Source organism: Astatotilapia calliptera, chromosome 7, assembly GCF_964374335.1.
Source record: "Astatotilapia calliptera chromosome 7, fAstCal68.1, whole genome shotgun sequence".
Taxonomy (NCBI): domain Eukaryota; kingdom Metazoa; phylum Chordata; class Actinopteri; order Cichliformes; family Cichlidae; genus Astatotilapia; species Astatotilapia calliptera.
In genome coordinates this window covers 43,785,709-43,804,650 of record NC_137428.1, presented here as the reverse complement: position 1 = coordinate 43,804,650, position 18,942 = coordinate 43,785,709, and the positions used below count along the sequence as shown (strand labels likewise).

At 39.2% G+C, this 18,942-nt stretch overlaps 1 protein-coding gene across 1 annotated transcript in view; it reads left to right on the top strand.

Annotated features, from left to right (window-relative positions):
- Positions 1-12,751, top strand: part of ano1b (anoctamin 1, calcium activated chloride channel b) — a 38,069-nt gene extending 25,318 nt beyond the window's left edge. Inside the window, exons 16-24 of the mRNA XM_026174799.2 lie at positions 3,809-3,920; positions 4,058-4,115; positions 5,409-5,509; positions 6,098-6,240; positions 6,611-6,763; positions 6,914-6,966; positions 9,190-9,374; positions 10,618-10,723; positions 11,930-12,751. Of these exons, the coding sequence (XP_026030584.1) occupies positions 3,809-3,920; positions 4,058-4,115; positions 5,409-5,509; positions 6,098-6,240; positions 6,611-6,763; positions 6,914-6,966; positions 9,190-9,374; positions 10,618-10,723; positions 11,930-12,181 (1,163 nt within the window). The 3' untranslated portion in view covers positions 12,182-12,751. The remainder of the gene's footprint in view (positions 1-3,808; positions 3,921-4,057; positions 4,116-5,408; positions 5,510-6,097; positions 6,241-6,610; positions 6,764-6,913; positions 6,967-9,189; positions 9,375-10,617; positions 10,724-11,929) is intronic.
- Positions 12,752-18,942: the final 6,191 nt, after the last annotated feature.

Below are 18,942 nucleotides of genomic sequence, written 5' to 3'. Positions count from 1 at the left end.
AACAAAGCTTCTACTCTGGTATTATCAGTTCTTATGAGGGTAATGCTAGGACTCTGTTTTCAGTTTTCAACAAACTAATTCAACCCCCCAACGCTTTACCACCGCACTTCTATTCCTCTGAAACCTGCAACTCCTTGATGCTGTTCTGGACTACGAAAATCAATAACATCCACCAGCAACTCAGATCAAATGTTGTGTCTACGCCCTCTCCAGAACCTCTTCTCCTTTTTGAGCCGTTTTCCACTTTTCATCTTCCTGATTTATCTGATATTTCCGAGTTAATATGTAAATCAAAGCCTGCCACATGTCATCTTGACCCCATGCCCACGGGGCTTGTGAAATCCTGCCTCTCTTCTTTACTCCCACTCATTTCTGCCATCATTCACTCTTCTCTCACCACCGGTATCGTTCCCTCCTTATTGAAGACTGCTCTAGTCACTCCTATACTGAAAAAACCTTCTTTAGATCCTAACAACTTTAACAACCTCCGTCCGATTTCCAATCTACCCTTCATTTCTAAGATACTCGAAAAAGTGGTTTCTCACTCTGTCCTTCTAAGCAGACTTTCCTCTCTCGGCATCTCTGACACACCCCTCGTCTGGTTTCAATCATATCTCCTCGACCGCTCCCAGTTTATTCAACTAAGATCTCGTCTATTCCCCGTCACCTCTGGTGTACCCCAAGGCTCAGTTTTAGGCCCTCTTCTCTTTATAATATACATCCTCCCTCTAGGTACCATCTTCCGCAAATTTGATCTTCAGTTTCACTGTTTTGCTGATGACACCCAGTTATATCTCTCTTGCAAACCTGATTCCTCCCTCCCACCTTCTTCCCTTACAGAATGTCTATCCGAGTTAAAATCCTGGTTTACCTCTAATTTTCTAAAGCTCAATGAGGATAAAACTGAGATCCTCCTTATTGGCACCAAATCCAACCTTTTGAAGGCAAACCATTTCTCACTCACCATCGATAACTCCACAGTTTTCCCTTCTCCTCAGGTTAAGAGCCTTGGTGTCATCCTAGACAGTTCACTTTCCTATAAATCTCACATCAATAATCTCACCCATTCTGCCTACTTCCATCTACGTAACATTAACAGATTGCTTCCTTCTCTTTCCACCCAGTCTACGTCCATTCTTGTACATAGTCTTGTTACCTCCCGTATTGACTACTGCAATTCTCTTCTGCATGGTCTCCCCCAAAAATCCCTCCATAAGCTTCAACTGGTTCAGAACTCTGCTGCTCGCATTATCACCAGAACCCCCTCCTACCAGCACATCACCCCTGTTCTTCAGGAACTTAGAAGAAAGAAAGAAAGTGTACTTTATTGGTCCCCGTGGGGAAAATCCCTCTCTGCATTTAACCCATTCACTCAGTGAAGCAGTGGGCAGCCACTGGGCGCCCGGGGAGCAGTGTGTAGGGACGGTACCTTGCTCAGGGGTACCTCAGGGTAGCTGTTCAGGGGAATCGAACCCCCGACCTTCCGATCATGGGGCCACCACTCTACCTATTGAGCTATCCCTGCCCTACTTCACTGGCTCCCTGTGAAATTCCGGATAATTTTCAAACTTCTTCTGCTCACCCTCAAGGCCATTCATAACCTCGCTCCTCCTTACCTTTCTGACCTGTTAACCACCACTTGTTCTGCCCGTTCACTTCGTTCTTCTTCTTCTATCCAGCTTACTGTACCTTCCTTCCGCCTCACCACCATAGGAAGCAGAGCTTTCAGCTGCTCTGCTCCCAGGCTGTGGAACTCTCTGCCCCCTGAAATAAGAAATATTGGTTCTCTCCCCCAGTTTAAATCCCAACTCAAAACTCATCTGTTCAAATCTGCATATTCACTTTGAATCCACTGTTTGTTCATTTTATCTTGTGCTTTTATTTTATTGTTCTTATTCTGCTATTGTTTTACTAAGTGTTTTATCCTATTGTAAAGTGTCCTTGGGTGACTTGAAAGGCGCTCATAAATAAAATTTATTATTATTATTATTATTATTATTATTATTATTATTATAAAACAGGCTGTTAACTAAAGCACAAATACAGTAAGGACATTTGTGTCTGGTCAATTATTTCTTTGTCTTCACAATAATTCTTATACCATTGGAAAGCCTTTTTATATGAAACGTAAACATAAATGTTTATTACTATGTTCATACCAGTGTATGAATATCAGTTGGGTCTGGTCTATTGAGAGTAAAACAAAAACACAAGCTATCCAGCTAGAATGGCAAAAGAATAGTAGTTAGTTGATGTATCTCCAGTTCTGTGATTATGTGTGTAGCCCTCCAATGGGCTTCCCTATTAGTTATCTCTTATGCATGGTAAATGGACTGATTGTTATATAGCACTTTTCTGCTCTCCTGGAGCATGCCTCACTCACCCATTACACCCATACAAGAACTTTTTTCTAATGATCACACACATTCATCTCTGATGGATGCATCAGAGAGCAACTTGGAGTTAGTATCTTGCCCAAGGATATGCGGACTGGAGAAGCTAGAGATCAAACCACCAACCTACCGATTTGTAGATGACCTGCTCTACCAAAACACAGTATTCTCATTAATAATGTCATGAATGGCCAAATATGAAAAATAAGGCATTTGAAAAGCAGAAGCCTCTATGCCTTTGTCACCTCAGAGGGAAGGAGAGAAAGTATGAGTCAAATCTCAGCTATCAATGCCCTCCTCATCTGAAAGGTTTTCCACGTCACTGCTAAGGCAACAAATCACTTGTGTGCAACCTTAAAAAGCAGCTGCGAACTGGTAATTTACCATATCCAGTAATCAGTTATGTAGAATCCCAAACACATGCAAGCACAGAGCTAAAATGAAATGGTAGAAACCCTCATCTAAATGCTAATGTTATGGCTAAACTGTGAATCACCAGGTATGTCCCATCCTTCGGAGGACCCAGCCCACGTAGACCGTGAAGGCCGGGTCATCCGAATGATGTGCCTATGAATTGGGACATAGCTAGCATCATGTTTTTGCAAAACATGAAACAATAAGTACTGATAATGACCACTCTAAAAGTTTAGTTAAAGGAACATCTGGGTTTAAAGGGTAGCTAGAATCTAGACTGATTTTCAGCTCCTGTTTTGTGGTAGTGGGTGGTTGGGGCGGGTGCTGCCTTACCGTTTTGAGATGTGGGGCTTAGGGGGCTTGTGGTGACAGGTGCTGGCCCCAGGTGGGGTGGCTGGCCTCCTCTGCACGGACTCGGTATAGGCCTGGGACCGCACATGATTGGGTGCTTACTTACACAGGAGTTGTCTACACCCCCTTTGTCACTCATCTCCATGGTTTGGCCCATGCAACTGTCAGGCAGGTGTTAAAATAAATGGACTGAGACAACGTGGGAAACTACTTTGTGGTCATATGAATCTAAATTTGAAATTATTCTTGAAAAATGCTGCAGCCTCCTGACTTAAGAGGATAGAAAGCATGTGACTTTTTTTTAATCAGCACTCCATTCAAAAGCATGGCTTTGTAATAGAAGAGTCTGGGAACTGGGCTGCCTTGACCTTTCAACAAATAAAAACATTTCAGGACTGTTTAAAGCCTGATCTTGTTGATCAGACAAGAATGAAACAACATTCCTCTCCCAAAGGAGCAGCAACTGATCTCCTCCCACATGTTTAGAAATGAAAGATGTTTTAAAAGAAGAGGGGATGCCACACAGTGGTGAACATGGCCCCATCTCAACTGTTTTGAGACATGTTGTTGTTTTATTTTGTTCCAGTGTTTCCAGTAACTGTCAAAAAGAAAAAGAAAATAATAATAATAATTTTTCTGCTCCCTTATAGAGGCTCCTAAAACTGACAAGAGTTTTGAGGAGAGACTCATCTTCAAGACCTTCATTCTCAAGTTTGTTAATGCATTTGCCCCAATCATCTACATTGCTTTCTTCAGGGGAAGGTTAGTAATCTCATAATTTATTGTTTTTGGTTTTTCTTTTTTTCTTTTTTTTTCATTTTATCAGTTACTGTTTATGCACAAAGTTCAATATTTGATACTTCACACTTTAAACAGTTTTCCATTCATTTTCATTTTAGACTTGTAGGCAGGCCAGGCAGCTACCTATATGTGTTTGACTCTTACAGAATGGAAGAGGTAAGCCTTGTGTTTTTACAAATTAACCTCAAACAAAAGCTGTCATAATAATTTCAGACTGGACTTGGAGTATAATTGTTCTGAAGATAATTTAAACAAAATAAATACATTTTATTTTACTGCACTTTCTCCCAGTTTTCATACTAAACACATTTTTAAGTCACATCCTAGAAGTATAATGACATTTTTATTGAACAGCTTGTTCTTTCTATTTTCTGGTAAAGAGATTGTTGCCCTAAGCTAAACGACTTCACCAGAGTCAGAATCAGAATACTTTATTAACACCAGGGGACAATATAATATTACATATAATGCATAATATTAGATCAGTATTTCAGTCTTGCCTCAGAGAAAATCACAATTGTTGACTCTGAATTGGTTATACGATTGAATGAGTATGCACGATTGTGTGTGTGTGTGTGTGTGTGTGTGTGTGTGTGTGTGTGTGTGTGTGTGTGTGTGTGTGTAATAATAATAATGTACTCCTGCACATCATGTGAACTATCCAGAGAAGCACTAACACAATCTTAAAGACCACATTCAGCCTGCTTTACTTTCTAACTGGAGATTCACCTTTATATCACAAACATGTTAGTTATCATCAGTCATCTTCCTCTCACCTTTTCTGAATCACAATGCTATTTCCAGAGAAAAATGCAAGTGTAAAATCTGCACTTACACACTACTCATTTCCTCATCAGATCTGCTTAGTTTTGACCAAGTCACTTAGAAAATGAAGTTGGTGCAACATTATTAATAAATTGGCATTCCAGTATTTATCACACACTCTAATAGATACACTGGGGCAACTTCCCCAAAGATATTTCAACTTATGGACTCGGGTGGACTACAGGAGGCAGGGATCAAACCAACCTTCCTGTGATTACATGACCCAAGGTAGAGCAAGTCATTCTGCTCTGCACACTGTTGTGTTATAATAAAAATATTTACATTTCTCCTAGTGTGCCATTCTCTGAAGGTGTTTAAGGTCTAAAGAAATGTTGCTGCCATACCAGAGTGAGATGTTGCTGGTCAGGACACTCTCTAAAGTGCCTTTGTAGAAAGTGGTGATGGCAAGAGTGCAAGTGCTGTTGTGTCGTCTTGACAAGAGAGGTCGTGTTTGCATACTGTGTCAGGTCATCTTTTTGCCCAGATATCCACACAGTCAGTAAAAAAAGTGCAGTTGTTGCTGTCTTTGCAACAAGAACGGGGAATACTGTCATTTTGTTTTAGGTGTACTTTTAAAAATTCCTTCTTTTCTGTGGTTGACTTTAGTGTGGGATTGTTTTACAGTGTGCTCATGGAGGCTGTCTGATGGAGCTGTGTATCCAGCTGAGTATCACCATGTTGGGAAAGCAACTTATCCAGAACAACCTTTTTGAGATTGGAATACCGTAAGTAGGATCACTTCATATTGGTTTGTTGCTCTTGCACATCACATTGTTGTAGTGTAATTGCACGAGATCTTCTTTCTATAATCACTCCTCGATATTCAGGAAGTACTTAAAAAAAGACTTATCTGAATTCCACTCTCTTGAATTCTGTGCACACTCCTACATATTGACATTTAGTAATAACAACTTTTGATATGCATATCAAACACTGTTATGTAGTGAGGAGATAATGTAACTTTTTTCTGTTCAAATGTAATCACTGGCATCATAATTCAGCTAGAAAAAGCAGAAGCCACAATGCCAATTTGAGTAAACCGTATAACACCCAAGGCTGAGGTTAGCATTGACAGCCTGTGGCAACACAAAAAACACACTCCGTTTGACTGTAGCTGTAGAGAAGGATCATCAAACCATCAAACAACTCATCTGTAGTCCAAGTTATTACTTATACATTAAATGATTGAACACAACTTATTACTTCCAAAAGTACAGCACCGACATGCCATTAGAGTGATCTGTGGCCATTATTGTTCATATATGCGTGCGTCTATATGCATTTGTGTATTCATATGTGCACATGTCTTTCAGCAAACTGAAGAAACTGATTCGATACATTCGGTCAAAGCAAGGAGCTTTTCAGGAAGAAGAGAGACAGAAGAAGTTGACGAGATATGAAACCGACCATTTTCTGGAGCCATTTGGTGGATTAACTCCTGAATATATGGAAATGAGTCAGTACTACACACTAAATATCCTTCACCACTTTGGTTCTTAAATACTAGATATGAACAAAGCAAAACACAAGTCTGTTTTCTTGTGTGCAAAGATAATTTTCTATAAACACTGATGGCCGCGTGTCATTCAAAAGTCTAAATCACGACTAAAGGATCAGTTGTGAGATTATACTGATTCTTATTGTGGTTTCAAGGTTTTGAGGATTTCCATGTTAATCTATATTCTAATTCAATGCAGTTTTGTTTATGTAGAGATAGTAGACAAAAAAATTTAATTGTGTGTCTATAATATGTTTTCAGTACATTTATATTTGCACAGGTAAAGGGATATGTTGGTACTGATTTTTTGCTTTGCTCCTTTGTCCAGTCATCCAGTTTGGTTTTGTTACATTGTTTGTGGCATCCTTCCCGCTGGCTCCACTCTTTGCTCTGCTCAACAACATCATTGAAATACGACTTGATGCCAAGAAATTTGTGACGGAGCTGCGAAGACCAGTGGCAGCAAGAGCTAAAGACATCGGTGGGTTATATTTAAAACACTGTGGCATGTTTAAAAATGCATGTTATTCAGGAAGGATCACAATAACAAGAGAAAATAATATTTGTTTAATTATAAGAAGAGAAATCTTATACCTGAAAACATTAGCTGACACATATTCTCATTGTACAGGAATATGGTACAACATACTGAGAGGGGTAGCAAAGGTTGCTGTCATCATTAACGTAAGTAATGTCTGCTGGTTTAATTCTTTTGACATGCTACATGCACGATCGTGTTGGTGTTAAAACTAATGTAAAAAACTTTGTCTAAGTTCATGTCCATAAACAAATTGTATACATAACAAAAATTTAGAAAGAGGAAAAAGGGCCCACACATATTCCTCAAATATGGTGAGTAAGAAACTTGATATATATTGTGAAACAATTACATAAAAAAGCTCCTTCAGTCACTTCCTGTAACCTGACATCACCTTAACTGTACCCATACTTATGTAGTTTACCCAGGGCCTGAACATACTTCCTTTAATAATAATAATAATAATAATAATAATAATAATAATAATAATAATAATAATAATACTACATGCAAAGAGAACTCAACTTTACATTAGCTAAATATCACATAATACCACATAAGCAATTCAAATAAAAAGTAACAAGGAGCTGCAAAGCAAGGTAGCCCAGATGCTAACTCTGCAAAGATAACAAAAGTGACCATTATCCTCCAGCCTGCAAAAAACAAACTGCACAACAAAGAACGTATTTATTATTAGAACCACAACTCTTACTATGCTGCCAGCAAACGCACCATGAAACACGTTTCCTTCCATGGACGGATTATGCAAACATTCACACATAGGACACTTGATTAGTTTACTAGTAAGAGGTTGGACCAGGGGTGGGCAACTCCAGGCCTCGAGGGCCGGTGTCCTGCAGGTTTTAAATAACACCCTGGGTCAACACACCTGAATCACATGATTAGTTTGTTACCAGGCCTCTGGAGAACTTCAGGACATGTTGAGGAGCTAATTTAGCCATTTGAATCAGCTGTGTTGGATCAAGGACATCTAAAACCTGCAAGACACCAGCCCTTGAGACCTGGAGTTGCCCACCCCTGGGTTAGACTCTCTTTTGCCTTCAGCTGTCTTGCAACCAGGGGTGTTGAACCCCTGGTTGCCTACTTCAGCGTGCGCGTGTGTGTGAGTGTGAGAGAGAGAGAGAGAGAGAGAGAGCTGGTGAATGTGGGATTGATTGATTGACTACTTTTAGTGCTCAGGTGAGTAGAAAAGTGATATCTAAGTACCAGTGCTGCAGAGTTGTTTGCTGATTGCTGAGGTGCACAGTGAATAACAGTTGCAAACACTCATCTGATTTAGTAGCTGCAGAGATCCAAACCTCCTCTGACATTAACATCTGCACACAAACTATGTGCTGGGACCTTAATGGCATTGGTTTCAGTGGTCATCTCCTGTAGGTGTAATATGTAGGTGGACCACGAGCTCCTTATGTTTTAATGAGTTAATAGTTGCAGATTCAAAATGTTTCTGTGCTCATCTTTGGCACCAAGATCCCATATTTTACCTCTATGCCCATTTTTTTCAAAATATTTTGCCTTTTCATAAGGCATAGGGATGTCAGGTTCCTCACACTCTGCAGCACTCAGCTCCAACAGAACAAAGAAATATGATGATGGGATATAGAGATGTTGATATTGATGCTCAAATTTGGTCATAGTAAAAAATTGTTTAGAAAAGAAATGAAAAATTAAATGAAAATTTTTGCTTTAGAGTTTTAGAAATTGTGACACCTGGAATTTTGCACGTGTTTTTCATTCATGAAAAATGATTTTATCTGCCTAGTTATGAAGTTACAGTATGAGGGCTTAAAAACTATTTTAAAAAATTGACTTAAAAGTCAACCATTTTACCGTATGAGGGCTTGTAACTCAGTTTTCATCGTATGAATGTAAAAATTTGGTTTCAATAGATAAGTGTTAGGTATTATTTTAAAACAATCACTTAGTTCTGGGAGGATCAGATAAGAAATGTTCTCAGATTTGATTAATGTGTATAGTTCATAAAATCAAACTAATATTCACTCACGTGCTGGATATATGGTGCTTATATCATCTTATCTCTTTTGTAGATTGTGTTTTTTATTCTTTTTGGCCCGTCTTTCTGCATTTCCAGCTTAATGGAGTTTTCGCCCTATCAAAAGATAACGCTATGTTTTGCTCGATGCCAAGTGCATACTCAAAAGGAAACATTACTTTTATCTCTTTAAATAAAGAAATAAAGCAGTATGGCTGGTATTTCAGCTACAACATTCCAGTTGGTTGTATACTTAAACCTGTGTGTAGTTACAGTTCACATAGTTCATATTTGTTTCCATTTGCCACACTTCTTTTCTCTCTCTCTAATGTCCGAACCTCTGTCCCTGCTCCAGGCATTCGTTATCTCCTTCACGTCAGACTTCATCCCTCGGATGGTTTACCAGTACATGTACAGTCCTGATGGCTCCATGCATGGATTTGTCAACCATACACTGTCTTCTTTTAATGTCAGCCACTTCCAGGATGGCAAAGAACCCATGGATCCATCACACTTTGGCTACCCTGTTGTAATATGCAGGTAGGAAATTATTCTCAGGTTACAACTGTCATAACATTTCAATAAATGTAAAAACTTTTTGAAATAGGTATTTCAAAAAGTTTAGTTATTGTTATGCTTCTTTAAAAACCTATTTGTGAGTAAAAAGCAAATCAGTGATTTTAGATGATTTTTAAATCATTTGTGAATCAGTGCCTCCAGCAGTCAGGTTATTAATCGAGTCATTGTTGGCAATGACTTCTAAATTAAATGCAAATGAGTACAGTGCTTTACAATGAAGGAAGCTATTTTAGTCTTTATTTATTTCAATAAATAAACTCTTAAGCCCAGAGATGTGCCATTCTGTAATCCTTGCACAAGCTTTTCAATCCATTGCAATTACTCCTCTTGTCTGCATGCTGAAGCATCCCCAGACAAGGTACTGAGCCTCAATGCATCCAATGTGAGTGTATGTGAATGTTAGATAAGGCACTTAGCCTTAGAGAAAATCATCATCAAATAAATGTGTGTGTATGAGGCTTTTAGTAAAATGCACTTTAATTGCTAAACTAGACTGGAAAAGTGCTATATAACAAGTCCATTTACCATATTACTAAAACGAAAAAGAATCTGGTGACAAAGCTGTCGGCACAGAAAGAGGAAAGAAAAGCAAGGAAACACTAAGGACTGACGCTTAACAGAGACCAAGGATACAAAGCTGGCACTGGAAGTGTAAACCATAGAAACATGCAACCAAAACTATATACAAAGACAGCAAGCGGAATTCAAATACCAAAATGTTAAGTTTGAGATAAGTTTGTGTGTCCAGCAGAAGTTACCATGGTGATTTAGCAAGTTAAAAAAAGACCCTTTCATGACACAGAAAAGCAATAAGTATATAAGAAATAATATAGGTGGTATAGAACTGTGCTGACAATGCTAACGCTAATGGACTTGGAAAAAAAATGTTGGATTATTCTTTCTTTCTCTGGCTAGCTTAATTGCTGTGTACAGACAGCCATACAAAAAGGATGGCACCTATGGCAGGAGACACACCGATAGAGGGTCAAAATCACAGCAGGCCTTGCTGGAACGTAACACTGTCAGGGAGTTTCTGGTTTGTTAAACACATGTTGAGGGGAACATCTGGGAGATTGCACTACTTCTAAATTATCCCTATCTAATCATTTAGATTATATGTACTGGCCTGGTTTTGCCAGAAATTTCTTCTCAAAATTGAGTGTTAAATTGTGACCAAATGTGATACCTGTTTTTTGTCACTAAGGTATAAAGACTACAGAGAACCACCTTGGTCAAACACACCATATGAGCTATCCAAGGAATTCTGGGCAGTGCTGGCTGTCCGTCTGGCTTTTGTTATTGTTTTCCAGGTAGGTAATACATAAAGCAATTACTAGTAATGTTCTTATGAATTTATTTTATTGAATTATCACATACCTTTTAAAGAGAGGTGCTGAACTATGATTCTGACGTGGGGTCTGGTCAGAACAACCTACATTTCATTATAGCAGCCAACATAAATCACCACAGTTGAGTAGAACAACCAGAAATTCAGAAACTGATCACATAGTCCATGGACAGGAACTTACTTGTAGCTGAAAAGTAAGGTCATGTCTACTCAAACTGGCAGTTCAAGGAGACAGGGAGAACATACAGGAACCTGATTGTTGTGAGGTGACTGATACCTCCTGTACCACTGTGCTGCCCTCCTATAAATCCCTAATGATAAACCTCTACTGAAGGTCTTCTGCAGTTTTCCATTTTCCAAAAATTGATACTTTTTTTTGTCCTTGAGTTGAAATAAAAGCCCACTTTCTGGTGGAGTCTGTAACTGCTCTCCTGCAGCGTCTGGCACAAATGTTCTTATTTAATCACTTGGTATGCAGATACATGGACATGTTACAACAGTGGAGGTCTGCAGCCGCTCTCTACTTGTTGCACAGTTGAATATCAAACACTAGATAGACAAAAGTACTAAGACACCAACACATTACACCCACAGGAGTTGCTCAGCCATGGAAACTTACTGAATCTCCTGGTGCACAGTTTTGTCTTTGTGTTAGTGCCAGAGGAGCTTTGGAACGCTCCAGTTAATATGTTTGTCCATATAGTGTATAAGGAATTTTAGTATGGTTAGTCAAGGCCAAAACCATATAAACCTTTTGTCCTATCTCACTCTGCTCTCTTTTCTTTCCCTCACCCTCACGGGTTTTGAAAGATGGCTGCTGCTCCCTGAGCCTGGTTCTGCCAGAGATTTCTTCCTGTTAAAAGATAGTTTTTCCTTCCTGGGAGTTGTCTGATTGCTGGGGTTTTCTCTTTATTATAGTAGGATTCTTATCTTACACTATAAAGTGCCTTGGTGCTGTTGTAATTTGGCACAATATAAATAAAATTGAACTGAATTGATTTAAAATGAACTATATATGCCAAACGGTTGAAATTTTTAGAAAAACATAAAAGCATGTGACCTACGGGATGTTGGGGATTCAGACTGTGGAAGTTCTGAGATTATTTTTTTGTTTTTACCAGAAGAAAAATTGCTGAGTTGTCCCATTTCTTTCATTTATTTCTGACAGAACGTTGTGATGCTCATGAATGACATTGTTGACTGGCTAATCCCAGACATCCCAAAAGATATCAGCCTGCAGATCCACAAGGAGAAGATTTTATTGGTAGAGCTGTTCATGAAAGAAGAGCAGGGCAAGAGCTATATCATTGACAGCAGCACTTCAACAGATGGAAAGGAAAACTGCAGCAAACACAACAACAACAGCAAAGTGGCGCCCCCACGCTCCCGACGGCATACCAACAGCACCAAAAGCTTCTAACAGCCATGCTAGCAGCTATGGCTAGTAGCTATTAGTTTAATTGTTGTTAGCATGTCGAAGCTTGCTATTAGTTCTCTCTCAGGACAGACTAAATTGTATGTAAATTGTATGTTTTCTTAATATTCTTAACATTCCAATGACTGGGACAGCAGTTGGCCAAAGAGATGTGAGAAAATTAAATCTGTGGCCAAATATGTTGCATGTTTTTGTTGAGCTGTGAAACTCTGTCACTCCATGTGTGCACCCTCAAATGTATTTATGTGCTTAAGAATGTCTGATTGTGTACTCAAATTAATGACTTTGTAAATCAAAATGTAAAAGTGTATTCATTCTTACATGCATTACAGCTGAAATTTTTTATATAATCCTTTAAATACTCACAAATGTTAGAATACGCACAAAAATGATGACAAATTGTGTGCATAATTTTTTTTTACCAGCATACACATTAGAATCAGAAAATGTGAATTCAAAGAAATCAATATAGAAACTTCATTAAACTGTGACTAATCAAAATTTACAACCTGCTGTTAGAAAATAAACATTTTTAATTCGCTGTATGGAACAAAATTTAAATCAGAATTTTTTTTTATTAAATTCTCCTTGAATAACACAGGTCTGCAACCAAAAAACTGAATAGGATTTGTTTGACTGAAACTGGGAAAAATATTTTTAAAATTCCAAAAACCTGGTATCCTATACTTGAGTCAAAAAACCATATCCAGTAACGTTTTCTAAAAGCAAGAGAATAGAAAATGCGAGAAGGGGGCGGATACTGGGAGTTTGCGCTGTGAGGAGCTCAGATGGTCCATGTCCCATTCTTCAAGACATCCCAACAGATCTATTTTGTCCAGTGGTAAGGAATCTCAGAAAAATTATGCAAAATTAGTTAATTGTAATAAAATATTGATTTTTTTTCATTGCTGTTGTGATTTCTTTTTAATGTAAACTCCTCATGATTTGCAAAAACTGTCATGAATCGCCGTGCGGCAGGCAGGAGTAGGACCCAAAATGCAGGACTCACAGGCACGAGGGGATGAACTCAAAACTCAGCTTTATTTTCCAGCAGAACCAAATATACAAACTTAAACTAAACTGGGAAACCAAACTAAGAACACACAGGGAGATCCACACACGGCATGAGGGACGACGTCACGCTGAACAGAGGGAGACGCAGACAGAAATACACAGAGGGTTAACGAGGGGAGTGGGAACACACGGGGAACACAGGTGACACTGATAACCATAACGAGACAGGGCGGGGTGAACTGAACACTGACGGGAGAGGTGAAACAGGGAGCACAGAGGTTCAGACAGGAGGAGAGAGAGCACGAGTAGAACACCAACATAACAGGCAGGGGAGACACGGAATAAACACGAAAGGGGACGAGGGCTCATAAATACATAGAGGGCACACAGGGGGAAGAGAGAGCACGGGGAGAACTTAGACATGATGGGCAGGGGAAGCATGGAATAAAACATAAGGAGAGACGAGGGCTCATAAATACATAGAGGGGCACACAGGGAGACATGAAGGGCAAGGGATCAAAACTAGAAGCCATAGAATAAATCACACAAGTACAATAATACGAAAATCACAAAGAACTAAAAACGCTGGGTCAGGAGACCCAGGACCGTGACAAAAACACTGTATGTGATGGAGGGAAATTGAGATCATTTTTAGATTCAGCACCCTAAAATATCATTTTTATTTTCTTTTGCAGACCTGTGTAATCAGGCCTCATCTTAAAGAAGACCTCACTCCAATACAGTTCACTCTCAGACTGCCTTGTTTAGGATATGTAAACCTTTAAAGCCCAAATCATGATTTTTTATTTTTATTTTTTGGAAAATTGAGTTTTTGAGGATCCTTGTGACAATTTCTTAAGAAATGAAATTTGAATTTGCATATATTCGTTTTCATTTTTAACTTCTTTGTTACCTCCAGTTTTGGAGGTCCTACACTGATTATGTAGAAGTCTCAAATCGTATGCATCATATATGATAAATTTGCCTTTAAAGGGTTGAAAGTTGAATGTATACACCACTCTGCATTTAATCAGCATGCAATATCTGAAATTCTATTTCAGCTAACAGCTGATTATGGCTCAGTAAACCTACTCTTTGATATTTGAAACTCAGAGCAAACAGGTTGCTTCAAAACTGTTTAAAAGAGGTAACGCTATACATTCCCTTCACCTACACTGGTCTTTGTTGCATTTTAATGGACAACTCCTCTATATAGCAACTTTTACTTAAGTAAAACTATTAACCTGATTTTTTTTCTTCCTTTTAAAATCAAGTCTTTGGTAAAATGAACTGGTACTTACATAACACCTTTGTACTCAGTTTTAGCGCTTTGTACGTCTCATTCATCTATAAGCACAGGAGGATTTGGAAATGAGCCATTGAAGTTCCAATTAGTGGGCAACCTACTCTGCCACCTGAGGCAATCACTTTCTACAGTCAACAGGTGTTGGGAACTTTCCCAGAATCCACATTTCTACCAAAGTCTCTAGCAATACTTGTGTCTTTAGTGCTCAGGACCTAGAGAGAAGGCAGATGGGTTGAGAAGTGTATTTTGAAAACATTCAGTTTCTTTGCATTATTAATCTAGAAGGAGCCATCAGAAGATAGGTACACTGGGGTCATGAAGGGATGGACATGGTCCGCCATAATACTCAAGTGGGCTGTGGTGTTAAAGATCATTTAAGGCGCTCAAAGTGTAGCACAGAAATACCCCCACATCATTACACCAGCAGCCTGAACTGTTGATTTGAGATATCAGGTGAGATCAGTTTGTCGTGCTGTTTACATTAAATTCTGACACTACCATCTGAATGTTGCAGCAGAAATTCAGACTCAACCCAGGCAACGTTTTTCTGTTTTTCTGTTGTTCAGCTTGCAACTAAAAGCCTGATTTTTTTTTTTCTGTCTTTTGCTGATAGAAGCAGCAGTTGTTTTGCTGCTGTAGCTCATCAACATCAAGGTTTGACATGCTCTTCTGCATACCTTGGTTGCAATTTGGTTGAGTAGTTATTTGAATAACTGTTGCTTTTCTATCAGCTCAAAGCAGTTTGGCTATTCTCCTCTGACCTCTTCTTTAACCAAAGAACTGCTGCTCACTGAATATTTTATGGTACTTTTTTGTACTATAAATTAGTTTGGGAAAATCCCAGCAGACTAATAGTTTCTGAAATACTCAGACTACCCTGTCTGGCAGAACCATCCATGTCTTGGCCAAAGTCACTTAAATCCCCTTTCTTCTACATTCTGATGCTTGGTTTGAACTTCAGCAGATCGTCTTGACCATGTCTACATGTCTAAATCCACTAAGTTGCTACCATGTGATTGACTGATCAGATATTTGATTTAATGAAAAGTTGAACAAGTGCACCTAGCAAAGTGGGACTTAGTCATAGGTGTAAGCATCACAGCAGTACCTGAGGATTGAATACGGAGAAGAATAACTTCTTTTTTTTTGTCTTTTACAGCACATAACCCCTTTTAAAATATGCTGCAGTAGTCTGAAAACTGATGAAAACCATGAATCAACATATGGGTATTACCTGTGGAAAGACTGATGTTGCAGAAGTGAAACAGAGCAAGCAGAGGTTTCATTAGAGGCATAGCTAAGTATTTTGCAGTTTGGTACAATTTGCACACTGTGGGTGCACCGTCACTCCCACCCCGTGCTGTCAGGGTTGGGAGTGATGGGGATGACAGCTCAGTGGCATCGTCTTGTCACTGAATCCTTCCACTGGGTCAAGAGGACATGCCAGAACAGAGCTGGCCTTCTTGATCAGCCTGTTCAGTTTCTCCCTTACCCAGTGGAGATACTGCTGCCCCAGCAGAGAACACCATAAAAGATTACTGATGCTCACTGATGAGTCTGGCTGGAGTCCAGTTGTTCCAGTTGTTGGAGTCCTGAGGCCCCAGTCTCCAAGCTGTCGCTGATGACTACCAAGGTAAAATTTACGGGGTCTGGCAATACGTTATTTGCTCGGGGCAACCCAGTCACAACTTGGGCATGTACATGTGGTGACCCACAGTTGGGAGCATTTAAAAACAGTTTTTTCATCCAAATCCCAAAAGGTTGATTCTGTTAATCTGGATGTAACATTTTCAGTGGATGAAATGTTTCATCACTCACCCAAGTGACTTCCTCAGTCTCAGCTGACTGCAGGTTCCCCCAACCTTATAAACATTACATTGCAATAGTAAAATGCATTGTTTATACAATTAAAGAAATTGTTACAACAGTAGGAGTGGGAAAATCTGAATTTTGGTACATGCTGAGAAAGAAAGAAAGCACTGGTGAATTCAGTAATGCAAAAAGACTTGGACGTCCACGGAACACAGTTGTGGTGGATCAAGCCATAAAATCCCTAAACCCTAAAAGCCATAAAAATGAACAACACTTTCTGGGAGGTAAGCATATCAACATCCATATCTACCATAAAGAGAAGATTGCATTAAAGTAAATACAGAGGATTCACTGCAAAGGGGAAGCCACTCATATGCCTCAAGAATAGAAAGGCTAGATTGGACTTTGCTAGAAACATCTAATAAAGCCAGCACAGTACTGGAAAAACATTCTTTGTACAGATGAAACCAAGATCAACCTCGACCAGAATGATGGCAAGAAAAAAGTATGGAGAAGGTGTGGAACAGCTCACGATCCAAATCACATCATCTGTAAAACAGTGTGATGGTTTGGGGTGTATGGCTGCCAGTGGCACTGGGACACTAGTGTTTATTGATGATGTGACACAGGACAGAAGCAGCCGAATGAAGTCTGAGGTGTTCAGACATACTGTCTGCTCAAATCCAGCTACGTGCAGATGAACTGATGGGAGTCGTTTCAGGACATTATGACACCGGGTTGGTTGGTTGCGGCTAATAAACTTACTGTTAGGTATTTTAGTACCATGGGAGCATTTACTGGATATTGTTTTATAGTGACATTATACAGGAAAACTCTGTCATTCAATAAGGCCCCTTTGTTTTAGTTATTTTTCTCTTTGACCCAAGAATTGATGTGTGAGAATCACAGGCTGGTACAAGGTTGAAATACCACAGAGATCACTCCCTCAGCTACATTAGTTTCTTAATCTTTTAGACGCCTGTTGAAGGCCAAATGGTTTGTTTCAGATTTCACTAATGAAAGAACTCTTTATTTCGTGCCTTGAAAATATGTCGCTGAGATAATCATAATTGTAGCTGAACTGATAAACTATACAAAGGGTGCTTCTTCACCCAAGGGCAGGAAGACGCTCCCTTATCTTGGTCTGTACTGGTTTAAACTGAGAATCTGCTGACTCATGAATTTTACCCTCTATATAAACTGTTGTACTTGAGAATAAAGTTGAGTCGATTTGGGAAGACAACCTGAAGCAGTCTGTTTTCTTGTTCTCCCAAGCTGCTCCCGAGCTCGTACTAACACGCTGAATGGCATGCTTGAATGTTGCTTGAGAATATATTTGACTGTGTTACAGACTAAGGGACATTCTCTGCTGATAGACGCCCACGCCTCGGAGGAAGCCGATCCACGGATTAGGCCCTGGAAGCCGTTTCCTTCACTTACATTAGTTAACATCACTTTAAGGGGATTACATTTGTGCTGCCCCACTTGCTGCAACAATGAGTTTTATGTTAAGACACTGAGGATATACTTCCACCTTCACTGTCTGTCTCTTTGGCAGTAATTGACTCGTCCTATTTGGCTAGCAGCACTGAAACTCCAGTTGTTAGCTGTAATGTCCAGCTTTGTAAAGCACTTTATAAATGAGGACAGTGTGGAGGAGAGCCCGTTTGAGTCACCAGACCGACAAGCTGCAGTCCGACACTCCAGCTTTGCCTCGCCAGGCCGGGTGTACTGTGTGCCCTTGCTGAAAACACTTTGAAATTTATTAATAAACTTCTGACGACAGATTCAGATTTGACTTCAAAACTGCTTGTCCTGTCTTTAAAGCTTGTGCCTTCAGCAATTTCATCATAAATGCTATTTTTGAACAGTCTGAAGAAAATATCTGGCTCTGCTGGCGAAACACTAGAGAGCATTAGGTAAGAAAGCCACAACTTTTTTCTCCCAGCTTACTCCAGAATTCCTCTTTCTCTTCGGACATCCAACCTTTGGGCATATGCACTGACAAGAACATAATAATAATGTTACCTTGTAATCTTGTAATAAATATTACAAATTAAACATTAGTCTTCTTAAGTCTTTGGACTGAGATGATCCCTTTTTCATTAGTGTACATCTTTCACTTTAGATTCTGTCAAAACTGTGTTTTCTAAGACTGGATGAGGCCATTTCTTCTTTTTTTGTGTTTGGCCATTGGGTAACTTCATCTTTCTCCAGCAGTGGTCAACCTCACACTTTCCACATATTTATAGTCTTGACACTATTACAGTCTTTTTAATAATTTTTAATGTACATCATTTGGATACTTTAAATCCTATCGCTAACTATGCACTCTGAAAAGAAAAAGCTGTAAACTGGCTTATAAAAATCTATAGGTTTTAAGATAAGATAAGATAAGATAGAACTTTATTAATCCCTCGGGTGGGTTCCTCTGGGAAATTCGACTTCCAAAAAGCACAGCAACGACCGAAGTTACAGTTACAGAATGTTATATATATATATATATATACACACACACACACACACATATAAATACAGAGACAAATATAAATAAAATATACAAAGGGGATAAATAGAATAAATAGGAATAAAAAATAAAAATACAAGTGAATTG